Below are 16821 nucleotides of genomic sequence, written 5' to 3'. Positions count from 1 at the left end.
TGCTTGAAAGTGGAGATTTATAGTTAAAAAAGGACTTTTACCCTCACCTATCATATCACTTCAGAAGATATAGATTTAACCACTGGTGTCTTTATGTGCTTTTTGGAGCGTCAAAGTTTTGGATACTGTTGATTTTCATTGTATAGACCTACAGAGCTGAAATATTCTTCTTAAAATCTTTGTTTGTGCAACAGAAGAAAGTCATACACATCTGGGATAACATGTGTGTGAGTAAATATTGATACATTTTTTGATGAACTTTTCCTTGCCGATGACACGCAGCTCTACTTGTCTTTCCAGCCCAACGACACCACAGTGACTGCGCGAATCTCTGCCTGTTTGGCAGACATCTTGGCCTGGATGAAGGAACTCCACCAGCAACTTAACCCAGCCAAGTCCGAACTCCTTGTCTTTCCAACCAGCCCTGCTGTTGAACACAACATCACAGTGCAGCTGGGTCCAACTACAGTAACACCTTCCAAAACGGTCAGAAATCTAGGGGTAACCATCGATAACTCAATTTCACAGACCACATCTCAAAAACTGCAAGATCATGTAGATTTACACTCTACAATATCAGGAAGATAAGACCCAATTTAAGACCCAATTTTTTGTTCAGTCACTTGTCATAACTAGACTGGACTACTGTAATGGTCTCATTGTAATTGCATGTGCAATTAGACCCCAGCAAATGATCCAGAATGCAGCAGCACGTCTTGTCTTTAATGAACCAAAGAGAGCACATGTTACACCACTCCATGTCTCTCTCTCTCTCATGGCTCTGATGCTGGCATACAGAACAGTCACTGGGTCTGCTCCAGCATACCAAAAATTATTTCTGCAGAGCTATGTTCCCACCAGAAGCCTAAAGTTGGCTAAGGAACGGTGCCTTGTTGTACCAACACAAAGAGGCACCAAAACACTTTCACAGACTTTTGGTTTCATCGTACCACGTTGGTAGAATGACCTTCCCAACTTCACCCATCTTCAAAAAACGACTAAAAACACATCTTTTCCATGAGCACTTAAGCAGTCACTAAAAAAAAATTATTGTGCACTTTAATCTGTTTTGAATACAATAATCCTGATGAGAGTGAAACTTTGCAATATGCCACTTTTTTGTAGTAATGTCTCCTTAAGATGATTCGCTTATGTGTTCCTCTTTTGTAAGTTGCTTTGGATAAAAGCATCTGCCAAATGAATAAATGTAAATATAAAATGAATGTGAGCAGTGGGACAAAAAAAGCAGGTTTGTATCAAAACATCAGATTTTGTGCAGCCTAGAACTTTCAGTGTAAATGCAGCATAATAGACCTGCTGCTGTCTACTGTATTGTTAATATTAATCAAGCAATATTAACAAGAAAATGAGAAAACCACTAACAGCTCTTTGCTGGATCACTTCAGTAGCTTTTAAAAAATGGATGCATAAGGCCTATAACTAAGTGAAGTGAAGTAAAAGTGAAGACCGTACCAGTGAATTAAGTAGATTTAAGTTAGAATTGATTACATTGTTCAATTTCTGAATGCTTACTTGAGTACTTGATATTGCTTTTATGCCAACCTAAACAACTTCAAGCGGTTTTCCTAATTTGTACCTTTGTGCTTTTGCTTCTATTTGATCTATTCCTTGTTATCTGTTTCTTTGTATTTACTTTGTTTTACTTTGAACGTAAAACAATGTATACTTCATTATACAAATTTGTTTTGCTGTGGTAATCGAAACATTTCACTGGTATTGGTAGCGACTATTATAATCCATCACCTAGAGCAGATGTGTAGATCTGAAAGCTTTGTATCTACCTTGAGCTGAAAGCTGCGAGTTTCATCATTCGTGTAGACATTCCAATTGACTTTCTTCAGCTCTTCTGTGCTGTATTGACACGTCTCCAGATGAGAATTCACAACATTTTGAGTGATCCGCTCTGAACACAAATTCAACACATTAGTAAACTGTCTGTCTGTCTAGTTGTATGTCCTACATATTATTTAGTCACTAAATTTAAGTGGTCTCTATGTTTTCTATAGGCATCTCACCTATGTCGTATAGAGAGCAGTTGTCAGATAGGGACCCCAGAAGAGAGTGTGGAAACAGACTGTTTTCATGCAGCATATCCTCATGTTTCACCCTTCCTGCTTCAGACAAATCAATAAAGCTAGACCCTGGAGAACTCTGATTGGATGAGCTTCCACTTCCTGTACTGCCAGTCTCACCCCCGAGCATCTCCAGAACGCAGTAATCCCTCGCCTCCTCTGGGGTGAGCGGCAAGTCGAAGAGCAAACCGTCGGGCAGCGTTGCGATGTCATCTAAGTCACTGAGGCTATCACTGGAGCCCCCACTGCTGTACGGCCGGCTGTTCACACTGTCTTCACACGTGTCCTCGTTGTCTCGTGATGCCAGACCGCTGCCCAAACCCGGCAGACGCTCCTGAGATTGCTGGTGTCGCTGCACCTCCGCATACAGGCTGTCTCGCTGTTTCTTTGACATCCGACCAAATTTCACCGCTAGGCAAGGAAGGAGAGGGAAAGAAAGAAAGATGGTTATTTTTACTTTAATTGTGTATACTGTCAAGAAAAAAAATCATTAAGTTATAACAGGGTCTTTGTTTTAACAGAATAATCTCTGCTATTTCAACGTGATTTTACACGTTTAAAGAATTTTGACTGGGTTTTCTTCATAAGGATGTACATTTAAAGTGGTCGATAAAGGGCAATTAAAATATCGCTGAAGGTTGTAACTTTGGGACAGTGTAAATTTTTCCACAGTTTTTGTTTTAGTCATAGTTTTAGTCTTTTGACGGAAATGATTCAATATTTCGTCATGCTATATTCGTTAATTTTGGTCCATTTTACTCTAGATGTTTCCTCTCCTGATTCTATCTTGCAATGTTAATATCTTGTAGTATTATTTTTTTCTCAACACATTTTCGTTAACAGTATGCTTTAATAAAATATTATCTTTTTCGTCTCATATTCATCTCGAAATCATAAAACCATTAGTCAACAAACATTTTCGTCAGTGATTTAGTTGATGAGATTAACTCGCTTTGGCAACACTTTGATTTTTTTTCAATCGCAGTGGATTTTAAGCTATATAACACCATAAAACTATACTAAATAACAAATATAGACCATGGCAACAAATTCTTTATTTGCAGTTTTTTGAGTAACCAAAGAGTGTTTTTCTATTTAGTAGAGATGACAGTAAGTGATGGGGAACTGTCAATAAATACATTTTGTTATGACAACCATGTAAACAGCTTTAAATTACAGACTCAGATGGTTCGAAACTTAAGCCAGAATTTAATTTTAATTTTACTGTAAAAATATAAAAGAACTCCTGTATTCAATCAGGTTCAAGCTATGGAACTAAAAAGGCAGAGCTGGACAATATCAAGGTTTTATTACATAAACTGCTATTATTAGTGCCAAGACTTCATCAGCTGCACCTTTGATCTCTCTGCTAATCTAGTACTGTATGTTCTTGTGAATCCCAAAACCTTAAACATAGCCTTCCCTTTCTCCCAGTGGACAAATTTGCCATTTAAACCTGAGCTCACCATCGCGGCTCATGCCAAGTGCCAGGCACTTCTGCAGGCGACAGTGTTGGCAGCGGTTCCGATTGGTTCGGTCGATCAGGCAGTTCCTCTGCCGCGAGCATGAGTACATGGCATTGTTCTGCTGACTGCGTCGGAAAAATCCCTGCAAAACATGAAATGTAGTTACCTTAGTGTATGACTACCTTAGTGGATGACTAAAATCAGGTGTGGCTTTGAGTGGGTGTGTCGGTGTGGCTTATGATGAACATAAAGTAATATGAACTGACCCAGAAACAAATCTGCACAAAACCAACATAATTAAATGTAAAAATGATGGATAAAGAAAAAAGAAAGTTTGTATAATTTTGCTTGGGTAGGCTTCTTTCAAATACAAAGACTGTATAAATAAAAGTGAACTGTACACCTGTGTAAACAAAAGAAGAAAAAACAATGAAACATAATAGGGGGATTACAGTTTCAATTCTTACCTTGCATCCTTCACACGTAATAACACCATAATGAATCCCAGAGGATTTGTCGCCACATATCTTACAGGGTATGACCTCAATTTGAGCTGGAAAAAAACATAACACGGGTGTAAGCATTAAAAGTGAAAAAAAAAAAAAAATCACTGAAACACATCAAAAACCACACATACATTTCTGATCTACATAACAGCAATCATTTTTACAGTTTTTTACAACTGGTGCATTTTTCAACATCAGGAAAAAGGTTTTATACTCTTCGGATAGCAAAACTGCAGTTTGATATTACTTTTGCGCAAAAAGGAAAATGCATTATAACTTTTCTTACTCGAGCTCATCTATTAGCAAGTGTTAAACTGAATTAAACAGCAATATGCTTAATTTCTATTCAAAAATGTTGGCCATGTTAGCCTGACAGTATTGGATAAGGCATTGGAAGAGATTCTTCACCTGGTCTTTTGCCAGAAAAAACATATAGTGTGATGTAGATGAGAAAACATGTAAAAAGAATTGCACTTAACTAATTGTAAAAATAAATACAAAATAATCGGTAACCAACGATGATTATAGCCAGACCAGATAGAGTCTCTCTATCTCTCACTATGCATGGCATGGAGGACGAAAATAGCCAGAGGATTGATTTTCCAACGGAAGGGTGTTTTAAGTCTCCGCTTATATGAGGGGCCCAAATGCAGCTGTCAGAAGATAAAGCCCCTTTAGAAGCGAGATACTGCACTTCACTTTCACATATAAATAAATAGATATTTAAAGTCTTATAATAAACTGTGAAATCAGCTGAAAAAATTTCAGTTAGTGAAAAAAATATGTGGCTATTAAAGGTGCACTCAGTAATGTTTTCCTCAGTAAAAAAGTTTAAATCCTAAAGACATGAATTGTAATTTTTCAATATATGTAGGATATCCTCACCACTCAAGTTAAAATGAAGACTCCAGTTATATCAGTAACCTTATAAAAGCGGTTTTATTCTACATGGAGAGGGTCCGCACATGGGGGCGGCCATGTCAGAATCACACGACCAGCCGAATACTACTCTCTTAATCTCAGTAACCGTCCTGTTATTTGACTTTCACTCATTGATTAAAGTAATCATGGCTGACTATGAATTCTACAATGGCATCTGAAACTGAAAACTATTGCATCCAAGCCGCTAGGTGTCAGTGTAAGTCCAAGATGACACAAATACAAAAGTTACTGAATGCACCCCTTTATACTATTGCCTAAGAAATCAAGAAAATGCATATTTTGAGATTATTTATCATATATATATGGGTGTGTAATGGCAAAAATTATTTGAACACTTTCTGCTTGTCAAATATAAGTAAAAAATATTCTTAGTTAATGTTATAAATTAACTTGATTTACTCTGCTAGGAAACCTGTGCCAACAATTTGCAAAAATGTATATTTCTTGGAAAAGGTTTGCATGACAATAGTAATGTGATAGTTGTGTTATACATATAAGTGAATATTTTATGTAGTTTTGGCATGGAAAAAACACCAAAGTTTGCAGTAGTTTGCAGCGGCATGCTCAATAGACAAAAAGCCCATCCTCCATTTTGTCTTTCTGGCTCGACTGTCAGCTAAACACAATGACCAAGAGACAGTGTAGCATGCAGTGGAAAAATCTGTAAGCCCTTGGGCACCCCTCCCATACCGCACTATGTGTAGTGTTATATAACCTTCCTCTGCAAACATTCCACAAACACACCATTCAGGGCAGCTCAATCTAATTGAGGTTCCGCCTTACCAATGCTTCTACAAGCCTATTGGTAGACGCTCGGGAAGCTGTGGCTATGATTGGCCAACTCCAAGTGCCAGTCAATTCAGCTTGGCTGCGAGCCCATGTGGACTCGCTGTCCTACTGACATACTTTCTCAGTGAAAAGTGGAGGAAGGCTGTGGGCGTATCCGCAGCGCATGCAATTTTAATAGGCCTCTCCCTTTTCTCAGTTAAGGTGGAACTGGATGGGAAAACAAACATTCCAGTCTTTTGTTTGACACATGAGAACAGCTACAAGCCCTTCAACAAAATAAATCCCTATTAAAATGTTGAGCAACATAAAAAAAAATACATGCAAAACTGTCTAGCATCATGCCGAAAATTTTTGTTTTGAAAGAGGAGTCTAGCACTCCAGAAGGTATATGAATACAACTGTCTCAACTTTTTTAGTGTTGACCTTCCTGGAAATGCATCCAGTTTTAGTCTCTGTAATTCAACTGAAGATTTGGTCTGAGAAAATGACCCCAAAATACCTCAACAGCTTAAATGTTGTTTCAAATTTGTAGCATTAAAGCAATTTGATACTCTATTTTTCCACAGACCCTTATGTTCTAAATTCCACTTGTGTGATATTAAAGACACTACACAAGAAAATGCAAGACAGATGAAGAATGGAATTATCTATGAAACCATATAAACATGAACCATTTAGGAAAATGGATCAAATCCACTTTGAGTGGCAATAATCCATGATATTTCACGAGTTCAGTTGCCTACGCTTCTGAGACTGTCAATCCATGCATTTTATCACGTGGCTCGTTGTGCATGACACCACAGAGACTCTGTATGTGGAGGCTACTCTCCGTGATCCACCCACAACTTACAATGCACCCCATTGAGAGCGAGAACCATAAATAGTGACCACGAGGAGGTTACCCCATGTGACTCTATCCTCCCTAGCAACTGGGCCAATTTGGTTGCTTAGGAGACCTGGCTGGATTCCTAGAGCAAACCCTGGATTCGAACTCGTGACTCCAGGGGTGGTAGTCAGTGTCAATACTTGCTGAGCTACCCAGGTCCCAGCAATTATTTTTATAGAACAATGAGTTAAGCAGTAAAGTCATAATGACTTTATTAGCACGTATTTTTCGCTCTATTACTCACTATTTTATGATATCAAAACACTTTTACTCTAATGCATCATTTAAAAAAATGTATGCTGAGTCTGTATCTCACGACCGCGGACACGCGTTGCACTCGCTTTGCGCTGCGCACCCAGGACACGAGCTGTCATCACGTTGTGCTGAAGTTCAGTCACTTCAGTTTGAGATTTCGAGTTTGTGTGTGGCCGAACTCTCGCACAGGTGTCCTGTTGCCTGTTGCATGCATTGCATGGTGTTTGCATCGCGAGGTACTCACAGGTTTTGTTTAGTGTGGGAATGCGTGGCATCGCTATGCATTCTCTCATTCTGTTTGTCGGTTGGCATGAGCGTATATTGCCTTATTGTCTTGGCGATGTGCGCTCATGCCATTTGGGTGTTTCGTTGTGTTTGTTTTGTTTTGCAAGCACGTGGCTTTGTTTTGTTTCTGCATTGCTGCGTGTCTCTCTGTATTACGACATACCCCTTCTCCTTGTTTGCTTATTATTAGTTAATTTGCCTCACCTGTCCCTTGTTAACCCATTTGATTTCTCTCCCTATTTTAGCCTCCTCGTGTTTGCTGTCCAGTCCAATGCCAGTTTGTCTTGTGTTTGTTCCAGTCGGTTGTGTGAGTTGGTTGGTCTAATTCATGTCAGTCAATTTTCTGTGTATTCAAGTTTCTATTCGCTTAAAGAAGTTATTTTAACTTACGTTACAAATCTACAGTATAATAAACTTTTGTCTGCATGAGGCTAATTAGATGTCTACATCTTCACAGTCGAACAAACATAAAGGAGCCCACACATTTTTTCACCAGGCAGATACTCTTCATCTTCAACCGCTGCTCGGGGCCTTCACCTACAACTCCTCTCTCGCATCGCAGAATCTCCGCAAACAACAGGTAATTCCAGTAAGTTCATCGCATTTCTACACCAATTTAAAACGTTTAATGTAAACTTCAAATTGTACATCTTGAAACCAGCTAAAATTTTCTGAGTGTAGTTTATATTCAGCTTCATCAATTGCATCTACACTTTTAATGCTAAATGTTATCTCTTTCCATCCTAAGCTGATTTATGAACAGTCTGAGCATTCAGGTTATGCTTTTAAATTGCTCCTCAGTTAGTGTTTGAGACGACACGAATAAATACATACATCAAAATTACGTGAAGCATAAATTTCGGTCTCTGTAATGAGTTTCACTGTTGTGGTTGCCGCTTGCCTTAAACGACATTGAGGTTGTCAATGACAATAATATTCTGTATGTGGTGCTTACACCATACTTTTCTCATGGGAAAATACTGTGCTTTCTCATTGTCGGGCAGTGGCGAAGAATTTCAGCAGATTTTTCACCGGAGAGACAGTTCATCTTCAACTGCTGCTCAGGCTTCACTCACGCAGCAGAAACTCAGCAGACAATAGGTAACTCCAACAAGTAAATCTCTTTTCTACATGTTTCAATGCAAATGTATAATTGAACCCCTTCATCTTAAAGGGAAACCAGCTAACATCAGCTGAGTGTTGGTTTATGTTCACTTTTCAGCTTAATCAATGATTTTAGAAGTTCACCCAAAAATGCTATTTCTCTTGGAATTTGGCCTTCTCACACCTTATGCTTTCTCAAACTCGTATGACTTTCTTTCTTCTGTCTAACACAAAACAACATTTCCACTCAAGTAAGATGGATTACATTGATGCTGCCTTTATGGACCTTGAAAGATTTTAACCTCACTGACTTCTAAGGTATGGACAAATACACATCATATATCCATCAAAAATCGTTGTGTTCCCCTGAAGAAGTCAAATGAGTCTGACATGGCATAAGACTGCATAAATGATGAGAGAATTATAATTTTTGGTTTTCCTCAAGGAGACACCCTGATATCAACATGTGAGTCACATTATAAGTATAAAACTGTTGCAATATGTAGCGTCTAGTCATGAATCTTAAATGTAAACTAGCCATACATGTTGCTTAACTTAGTTACAATTATACAATTTTTTTTTTTTATTATTTTATTTGTCTGAAAGGATACGGTCATTTCAATTATAGTCCTGACAGGTCTACATCTATAACTGAAAGATGAGTCATCAGAGGTTTTAAAGGCAAAAAAAATGACATTCATATAAATGAATGCATTTGGTACAGTGGTTGAATTGGTGTGCTTCAAATGAAAATTCTCTCATTGTTTTCTCACACTCATGCCATCCCACATGTGTATGTCTTTCTTCTGCTGAACACAAACTAAGACTTTTTAGAAGAATATTTCAGCTCTGTAGGTCTGACAATGCAAGTGAATGTGACCAGAACTTTGAAAGTACAAAAAGCACATAAAGGTAGCAATAAAGATATGAACACAACTCCAGTGGTTTAATCAATTTCTTCAGAAGTGAAATTATATTTGTGGGTGAGAAACAGATCAAAATTTAAGTCATTTTTAATATGAATTATCCTCCCTACCCAGTAGGTGGTGAAATGCACAAATAAAGTGAATCCCCCAAAAACAAGAGAAGACAAATATGAAAGTGAAAGTGGAGATTGATAGTAAAAAAAAAAGTACTTAAATATTAACTTAAATAGTTACTTAAATAGTTTCTCAACCACAATTATCAAATAACTTCTGAAGACATGATTCAAACACTGGAGTCATAAGGATTACTTTAGGCCACCTTAATGTGCTTTCTGACCACCATTCACTTGCATTTAATGTACCAATATATCTGAGATATTCTTCTAAAAATATTTGTTTTTGTTCAATAGAAGAAAGTCATACACATCTGGGATGGTATGGTGGTGAGTAAATGAGAGCATTTTTATTTTTGGGTGAACTATCCCTTTAAGCATTATTTTGCTTTTTACTCTGTAATTATTGATTTTGAGGATATTTATTTGGGCAAATCAATAGAGCAGGAAGAGCAAAAGTTGCCTTTCAACCCCCTGGATGTATTGATTGTACATGAAAATGAGCTGGGGACATTTGTCAAAACCTGGGTAAGTGCACTCACTTTTTGGGCTATTTTATGCCCTTCACATCAGGTACCCAAAGAAGCTGACACTTATTCTTTCTTTTTTTGTGGTCATACTACTGTATGTAAATGGTGTTGCATCTTGATGATGGCAATGTCAGGCCAAGTTGAAAAGATCATTTGAATGAATAGTTTCATTTGTAAATACAAACTGTTTCTGGTGTTTTTGTTACAGTATTAGTTCAGAGAATTTTCTCCTACCTGCATATAATTCTTCAGTGTGCAGTCTGTTAAAATGCATTTTGAATTGTGTTTAGATTTACTGAAAGTCACTGCATAGCCCACTTTTTTAGTTTATCGTCATGATTTTGTTACTATATTTGTATTTGAGAATGCATTTTGGTTCTAGGAGAGCATGAATATATCTATGTTAGATTGTAAATTTGTAAACAACAATAAAAACCTTTGACATTCACCAGTTGTCTGTTATTTCTTTCATTTTATTTTAAAGTTAATTGAAAGTAAATGAACAGAACCTAGAATTTGAAGCTGCTAAATTAGCTTAAAAAGCATAGTTGTTTAAACAGAGACACTTAGAGTTAAAAACTTTAAATGCAGTAGCTCGCGTGGCAAAGTATTTTAAGTAAACATTTTTGAATGGAAGCTCATTCATTTTGCCATTGCCAGCTAAGTTTTTTTTTAGGTAACTTTGCTTAAAATTCCTAGTGGAATTTGCTTAAAGGGGTCATGACATGAGAAACCAAATTTGCCTTGATCTTTTGGTATATAAGAGGTCTTTGTATCATTAAAACGTCCTGCAAGTTTAATATTTTAAGACGTCCTCCCCATTCTAAACGAATCATTTATTTAATCAAGCTCAAAATACAGCTCGTTCTGGATTCATGGTTAGAAGTGACGTGTCGGTTAGAAGTGACGTACCAGCGTTTGCATATGACCGCCTCCAGCACAAGATAACTACGCTTTAAGCGCAAGACAACTACGCTCATTTCAGTATCGCCGTCGCCTCACAAGTGTTCAGTTGATGGACAGCGAGCTCTGACAGAGACTACTTGTGCACAGGAAAATTACGATGCCACACAGATGTGCTGTTCCTGGCTGTGGTCAAACAAAACCTCTGAATAAGCTGCCGAAAGATCCAGACGTCAGGGAAAAATGGATGCAGTTTATTTTTTGCGGACGTCCCAGTCACGGCAGTGTTAACTTAAGCGCTTGTTCTGTACATTTTAAGGATGACTGTTTTGAGAACAAATCTCAATATGATGCTGGCTTTGCCAGAAAACTGTTGCTCAAAGATAAGTCCGTGCGGACTATTCTGGGAACAACGACGACGCTAAACTGTAAGTAATCTATTTTAAACTTTAAACTACTTTTTAAAGCGCAATTTCATTCATTATGAATAATCACAGTGTTTTTACTTAGTTTACTTGCATATTGTTCTGGCTGGGAGCGTCAATAATTGATACATAGGCACTGACGTTAGCCAATCATAACAGTGGGCGTTAACACTGAAGTCTTAAATGGAAAACGCCCCAAAACAGACTGTTTGAATCAGAGGATGAGAAACAGGGTGGGAAAAGGTCATAAATCACTAGATTTTAAAAGTTTTTCTTAAAAAAAAATATATTAATACTATAATTGCACCTAAGGGAACATAATAATACAATAAAAAAAACCATGTCATGACCCCTTTAAAAATTGGGATGCAAAAATGATACACTATATTTTTCAGCAAATCCAGCACATAATTTTTTTCAGTGTAGGCCAGAGTAAAGAACAATGTGTTAACACCTCACCTATTTTACATAATACATCTCTGTTCTCTCCCAACGGATGTGAAATCCTGGCGGTTTCGCACAGATAGAACAGAATAACCCTCTAATTTCAGATAAGACCGGCCAGAGTTTGCGAAACAGTCAGTGTGTCAGTAAGTCAGTGTTCCAGAGGGGTGCTTTTGCTGAACATTGGCCAAATGTTTCTATCTTGTCACCACAGATCAAAGGTAATATAGATGGCACTTTACTGTACTGTACTGTACTGTACTGATGCAAAAGCAAACAGCAAAACCAACTCATCGACAGTACCATTTACCTGTGAACCACTTTAATCAATGGCTGTTGTTTTTAAATGCGCAAAGAAATAAACTTGTATTGCATTAAAAAATTTATACATTTTATGCATTTATCCAGAGCAACTTGCAGTGCAAACAGGACATATGTTCTCTGGGAATTGAACCCACAACCTTGCTGTTGTTAGTGCTATGCTCTTGCAGTTGGGCTGAAGGAACATCTATTAATTTAATTGATCTTAATTAGAAAACACCTTCATTTATACGTGCATTAGTGTGTGTGTGTGTGGTATTCGATGTGTGATGATTATTGTAATTTTGGTGTTGACAAAACCACAAATGAGAATAGTATTGTGCAACATGGGCGGATGGCACAAAATATTGTGTGAGCAACACAAATAAAGAAATGAAATGACAAAAGACTTTGATACTCGTCACTGTCATAAACTTCTTTTGTTTTTCAAGATAATAAACACATAAGAACTGTATTGCAGGTTAAAGGGTGGCTACGTGACAAAGTTTCAATTGTGTACTGCAATAGAGCAGATGATGACTTACAGTTAAGAGAGCCACCGACAGAAGACCACACAAACTGACATCAGGATTTACATTAAAAATTAATTCTGACAGAGTGCAGATCTACTTGAATCAGAACATCATAATTTCCAGTACATGTCATACAGTGGCACAGATCTAGACAACATGAGTAAATTTAAACACTGCCCCACCTCACGACAGTGTGCCCGGACATGTATGCTCGCAACTGCTTTATACGTCTGTCCAGAGAGCAAAAAAACGGGAGTGGGAAAATCCTGACAAAAGAAGCTCAAAGAGTTTGGGGCTTGAGTTAAATGTAAAGAAAATGTATTACAAATCAATATTTACTCTGGTGTTGAACCCATTACATTTTATTGAAAACAAAAAACATTTTAAACAAAAATTTAATTGTCAAATATTCTTCCGATATAATTTAACGTAACACGAAATCACATTTTTTTTAAATTATTTTGTCCTCTTTATTGTTAGAAAGTACATTTAATACAACCTTTTCGGGGCACACACTGAATAATCGGTTAAGAGCGAAAGATTAATTATCGCAATAATCGCCGAATAGTCAAATAATCCTTCTAATAATCGTTAGATTAATCGATATTTGCAGCCCTAATACATATAAATATGTATCGGTTGCATGGGACAACAGTTGATCATAACATTTAGCCATTATTATCCAAAAATATGTTACATCATGCTTCCACGAACCAATAACATTCGGATATTGTGCACAAGAGTTGTGCAATATGATGTATATGTAATTATTTCCATAACATTATATTTTGATATTACATTAATATGTATTATTATCTTCTTGTGTAGGTTGTTACTTTTATCATGTAATACTGTTCTATATTGACAGGACAAACTGTAATAGTACAGCATGTTGCGTCAGTTTATGCATTTGTTAAATAAAAGGTGAATATTTTCTAATGTGGGTTGTTTATTGTCTATGTTAAGGGTCGAATCTTTGAAGGTCAAGTTCAAACTGAAGTTCGTAAGGTTTGTGACTTGGGAAAGGCACAGCTGTAGCTCTCACAAACAGACCGCATGGGTTTGCAAGACTCCATCAAAGCACCACCTCTCTCCCGCTCAATCTGTTAATCTTCCTCTTTCCTCCTGTGAATGCTGTGTAATGCTCAGTGACATAACTAGGTCAGTAGAACAGCAGCAGGTTTGAGCGCTGCTCACACAGCCGGCCATGCTGCTCTCAAAACAATAACACACAGCCGATACGAGAGAGAGAGAGAGAGAGAGAGAGAGAGAGAGAGAGAGAGAGATAGATTCTATATGTTTCTATAGAATCCCTGCATGCAGAATGCAAGAGTTCAGAGAGAAACACCTACTAACGCATGCCGGGCTGAACTAGGCAGATACTCACTTATTATACATATTGAAAAATTATTCCTAAAATTTTGGCTGGCTCTGAAACTCACAAACCCACTAACAACTAACAAACACTAGATTCAGACCAGCACTGCTGAACTAAGCCAAATCAGAATAAACCAAATCATAAAAGAAAGCAAAATTCAAATTTGGACCATTGGGAAAATGAAAGTGGAATGTTATCGGGCCCTAAACAGAACATATAATCTGGCAGAATATCTCCACACTGTAAGAGATCCAAAACAGAGACGGATCCTCTCCAAATACAGACTCAGTGATCACAGTCTGGCCATAGAAAAAGGCTGACACAGACAAACATGGCTTCCAAAGGAAGAACGAGTCTGTGCTCACTGTGACACGGGTGAGGTCGAGACAGAGACACACTGTCTCCTTCACTGTGAGACATTTACAGAGGTGAGAGAAATACCTCCACAAACTCTCAAACCTCATGCCACAGTTTTCCAGTTCAGCAGATACAGATCAGATGCTGGTGTTACTGGGGGAGGACCATCATGCATCAGTTGCAGCAAAATTAATTAGATGCACACCCTCAGAAACCAATCACTGCCTTAATGTACTTCATTCACAGTACTTTTATTTACTATTTATGTTCATAATGTCCTGTTAAATGCGTATTTTATTTTATACTGTATACATTGTTATTATAGTTTTCATTTGATTCACTACCTGGCACCTTATTTTAATTATATATTTATTGTTATTTGTACTGTTTTATTATTATATTTGTCTTGTCATTATCTGTTTTGTGTATTAATGCTTTGGCAATATTGTATGTAAACACAATCATGCCAATAAAGTACTTTAAAATTTAAAATTGAATTGAAATTGAGAGAGAGAGAGAGAGAGAGAGAGAGAGAGAGAGAGAGAGAGAGAGAGAGAGAGAGAGAGATCCTCCCCAAAAACCCGGTATTTACATACATTTAATATAAACCCTAAAGCGAAGATTTTAAATAAAGCATTACAATAAACTTGCGAATGATCCAAATCATTTCAACTTTTAAAGATTGTGCGCGTCATATAATATCTGGAGGAATTTTATACATTAAACATTTATACAGAATGTAGTATCTGGAAATTATGGAACAAATTTATATCGCTTATGTAGAAAAAAATAAACATTCTTTATTATAGAAAAACACTTCAACAATTTGACCCCCATTATGTAAAAAACAGACATGTCAAACACGCCCGCATCACCAACCGCCGCTGAGAGCTTAATTATTCAGAACTGCGTCAGAATTTCAAATTCATTCTGTTGCTACATTGTAACATTTGCACGTTAAAGAACGGAAACATTACTGAGTTCCATTTAAACGCGCTACAAGTGCCAGCGTGGTAAACGTCACCGAAACGCAACGCAAGAGGAAAACTCCGCGGTGTGCTCAGAAATAGAATGAATGTGATTGAATCCACCGTTAACGTTAAAGCCATCCGACCGAAATTTACACGTCGACAGGAGAGGGGTGTGAGTTTCCAGAATGAGCCGTGCATGAAATTTCATTTAAACCACATGTATTTTAATGTACGTAATTAAAGTTAACACATATTCCAAATAGTTACTTAAAGCCCAACAAGCAAAGTCGACGTAATAACAGTGTAATAACTAAGTAATAACTAGGCAAAAAAGCAAAGCGAGCTTCTTACCTCTCATTTTGATGGCAGTTTATTTAGTTTCCAAAGTCCACAGGGTGCGGAGCAATACTGACTGGACTAAGTCGCTAACGCGAGACAACTCACCGAATAATAATTTACAGCTCCGACTGGGAGCATTATTTTGTCAGTTAAATACAAGGCAGAGCCTCAAAAGCGTCCCTTTTCGCTTTGGCAACAAAAATGAAAGTTGCCTTCGATGTGTGTTTTGGCGCGTATGAATCGTCCTCCTCACTCGCCTCTCTCTCTACCCTGCTAACCTACTTTCCGTCGCGTGGACTCTCACATGATCTCACTCTCGCTTATTCCTCACGGGGACGCGCATCTCGTCAGCGCTTAAGGTGGGACTACAGAGTCTATCCATGATTATACAGCAACATGAGGTTTCAATCATAATGTTCAGACACTTATTTTTCCACATGACACTGTGCAACACATTATATTCTATAGTAATTGTAAAGCTACTGTAAGGCTTATTATTAGGCTACATTCAGAGAAAATTTATTTATAAATAAGGTCATACCAAATGAAAAACTAATCACCATAATGGTGACTTAAAAGGAAACATAACTACGAGAAAATAACATCAACAAACGAAATAGAGCTAAAACCTCAATTCCGAATATCAACTTTTATACATGTCTCCACAAGCCCCCAATGCATTGTCCAAGTGTATGTATTCAATTAACCAAATGCATATTTCATAGACTGCTCGCCTGGCATTGCACACAACATATATTACTGTATATTGCACACTTGTTTTGCACACATTTTGCTATATTTTCACTGATTAATTTAATAAAAAAATAGAAAAAGGAATTTATATTTGCTTTTTGTCTTTTTCTGTGTGAAATATCTGTGTAATTTTAGCTAAACTACAACAGTACATGAAATGAATGCTAGACAATGTTCAAGATAATGCAAAAATACATTAACATTTATGCATTTGGCAGACGCTTTTATCCAAAGCGACTTACAGTGCACTTATTACAGGGACAATCCCCCTGGAGCAACCTGGAGTTAAGTGCCTTGCTCAAGGACACAACAGTGGCATCTTGGTGGTGCTGGGGCTTGAACCCCCGACCTTCTGGTCAGTAACCCTGAGCCTCAACCACTGAGCCACCACTGCCTACAAAAATACCCATTCATTAGTAACATAACTTGGTTATACAGAAAATATATACATTATATTATTCTAAACAATAGCGCATCGATATATCAAAATGACAGTTGTGATGGAATCACATCAATACTGAAT

The 16821-nt window shown here is 37.4% G+C and overlaps 1 protein-coding gene across 1 annotated transcript in view; it reads right to left on the bottom strand.

Moving 5' to 3' along the window:
* Nucleotides 1-15827, bottom strand: part of LOC127648796 (nuclear receptor ROR-beta-like) — a 29982-nt gene extending 14155 nt beyond the window's left edge. Inside the window, exons 1-5 of the mRNA XM_052133559.1 lie at nucleotides 15558-15827; nucleotides 4027-4112; nucleotides 3560-3701; nucleotides 2037-2504; nucleotides 1803-1924 (exon numbers count right to left, since the gene is read on the bottom strand). Coding sequence (XP_051989519.1) covers nucleotides 1803-1924; nucleotides 2037-2504; nucleotides 3560-3701; nucleotides 4027-4112; nucleotides 15558-15564 — 825 coding nt within the window. The 5' untranslated portion in view covers nucleotides 15565-15827. The remainder of the gene's footprint in view (nucleotides 1-1802; nucleotides 1925-2036; nucleotides 2505-3559; nucleotides 3702-4026; nucleotides 4113-15557) is intronic.
* Nucleotides 15828-16821: the final 994 nt, after the last annotated feature.

The sequence above is a fragment of the Xyrauchen texanus genome, chromosome 9 (assembly GCF_025860055.1).
Source record: "Xyrauchen texanus isolate HMW12.3.18 chromosome 9, RBS_HiC_50CHRs, whole genome shotgun sequence".
Taxonomy (NCBI): domain Eukaryota; kingdom Metazoa; phylum Chordata; class Actinopteri; order Cypriniformes; family Catostomidae; genus Xyrauchen; species Xyrauchen texanus.
The sequence above is the reverse complement of the archived record's forward strand: the minus strand, read 5'-3'. Positions and strand labels throughout refer to the sequence as shown.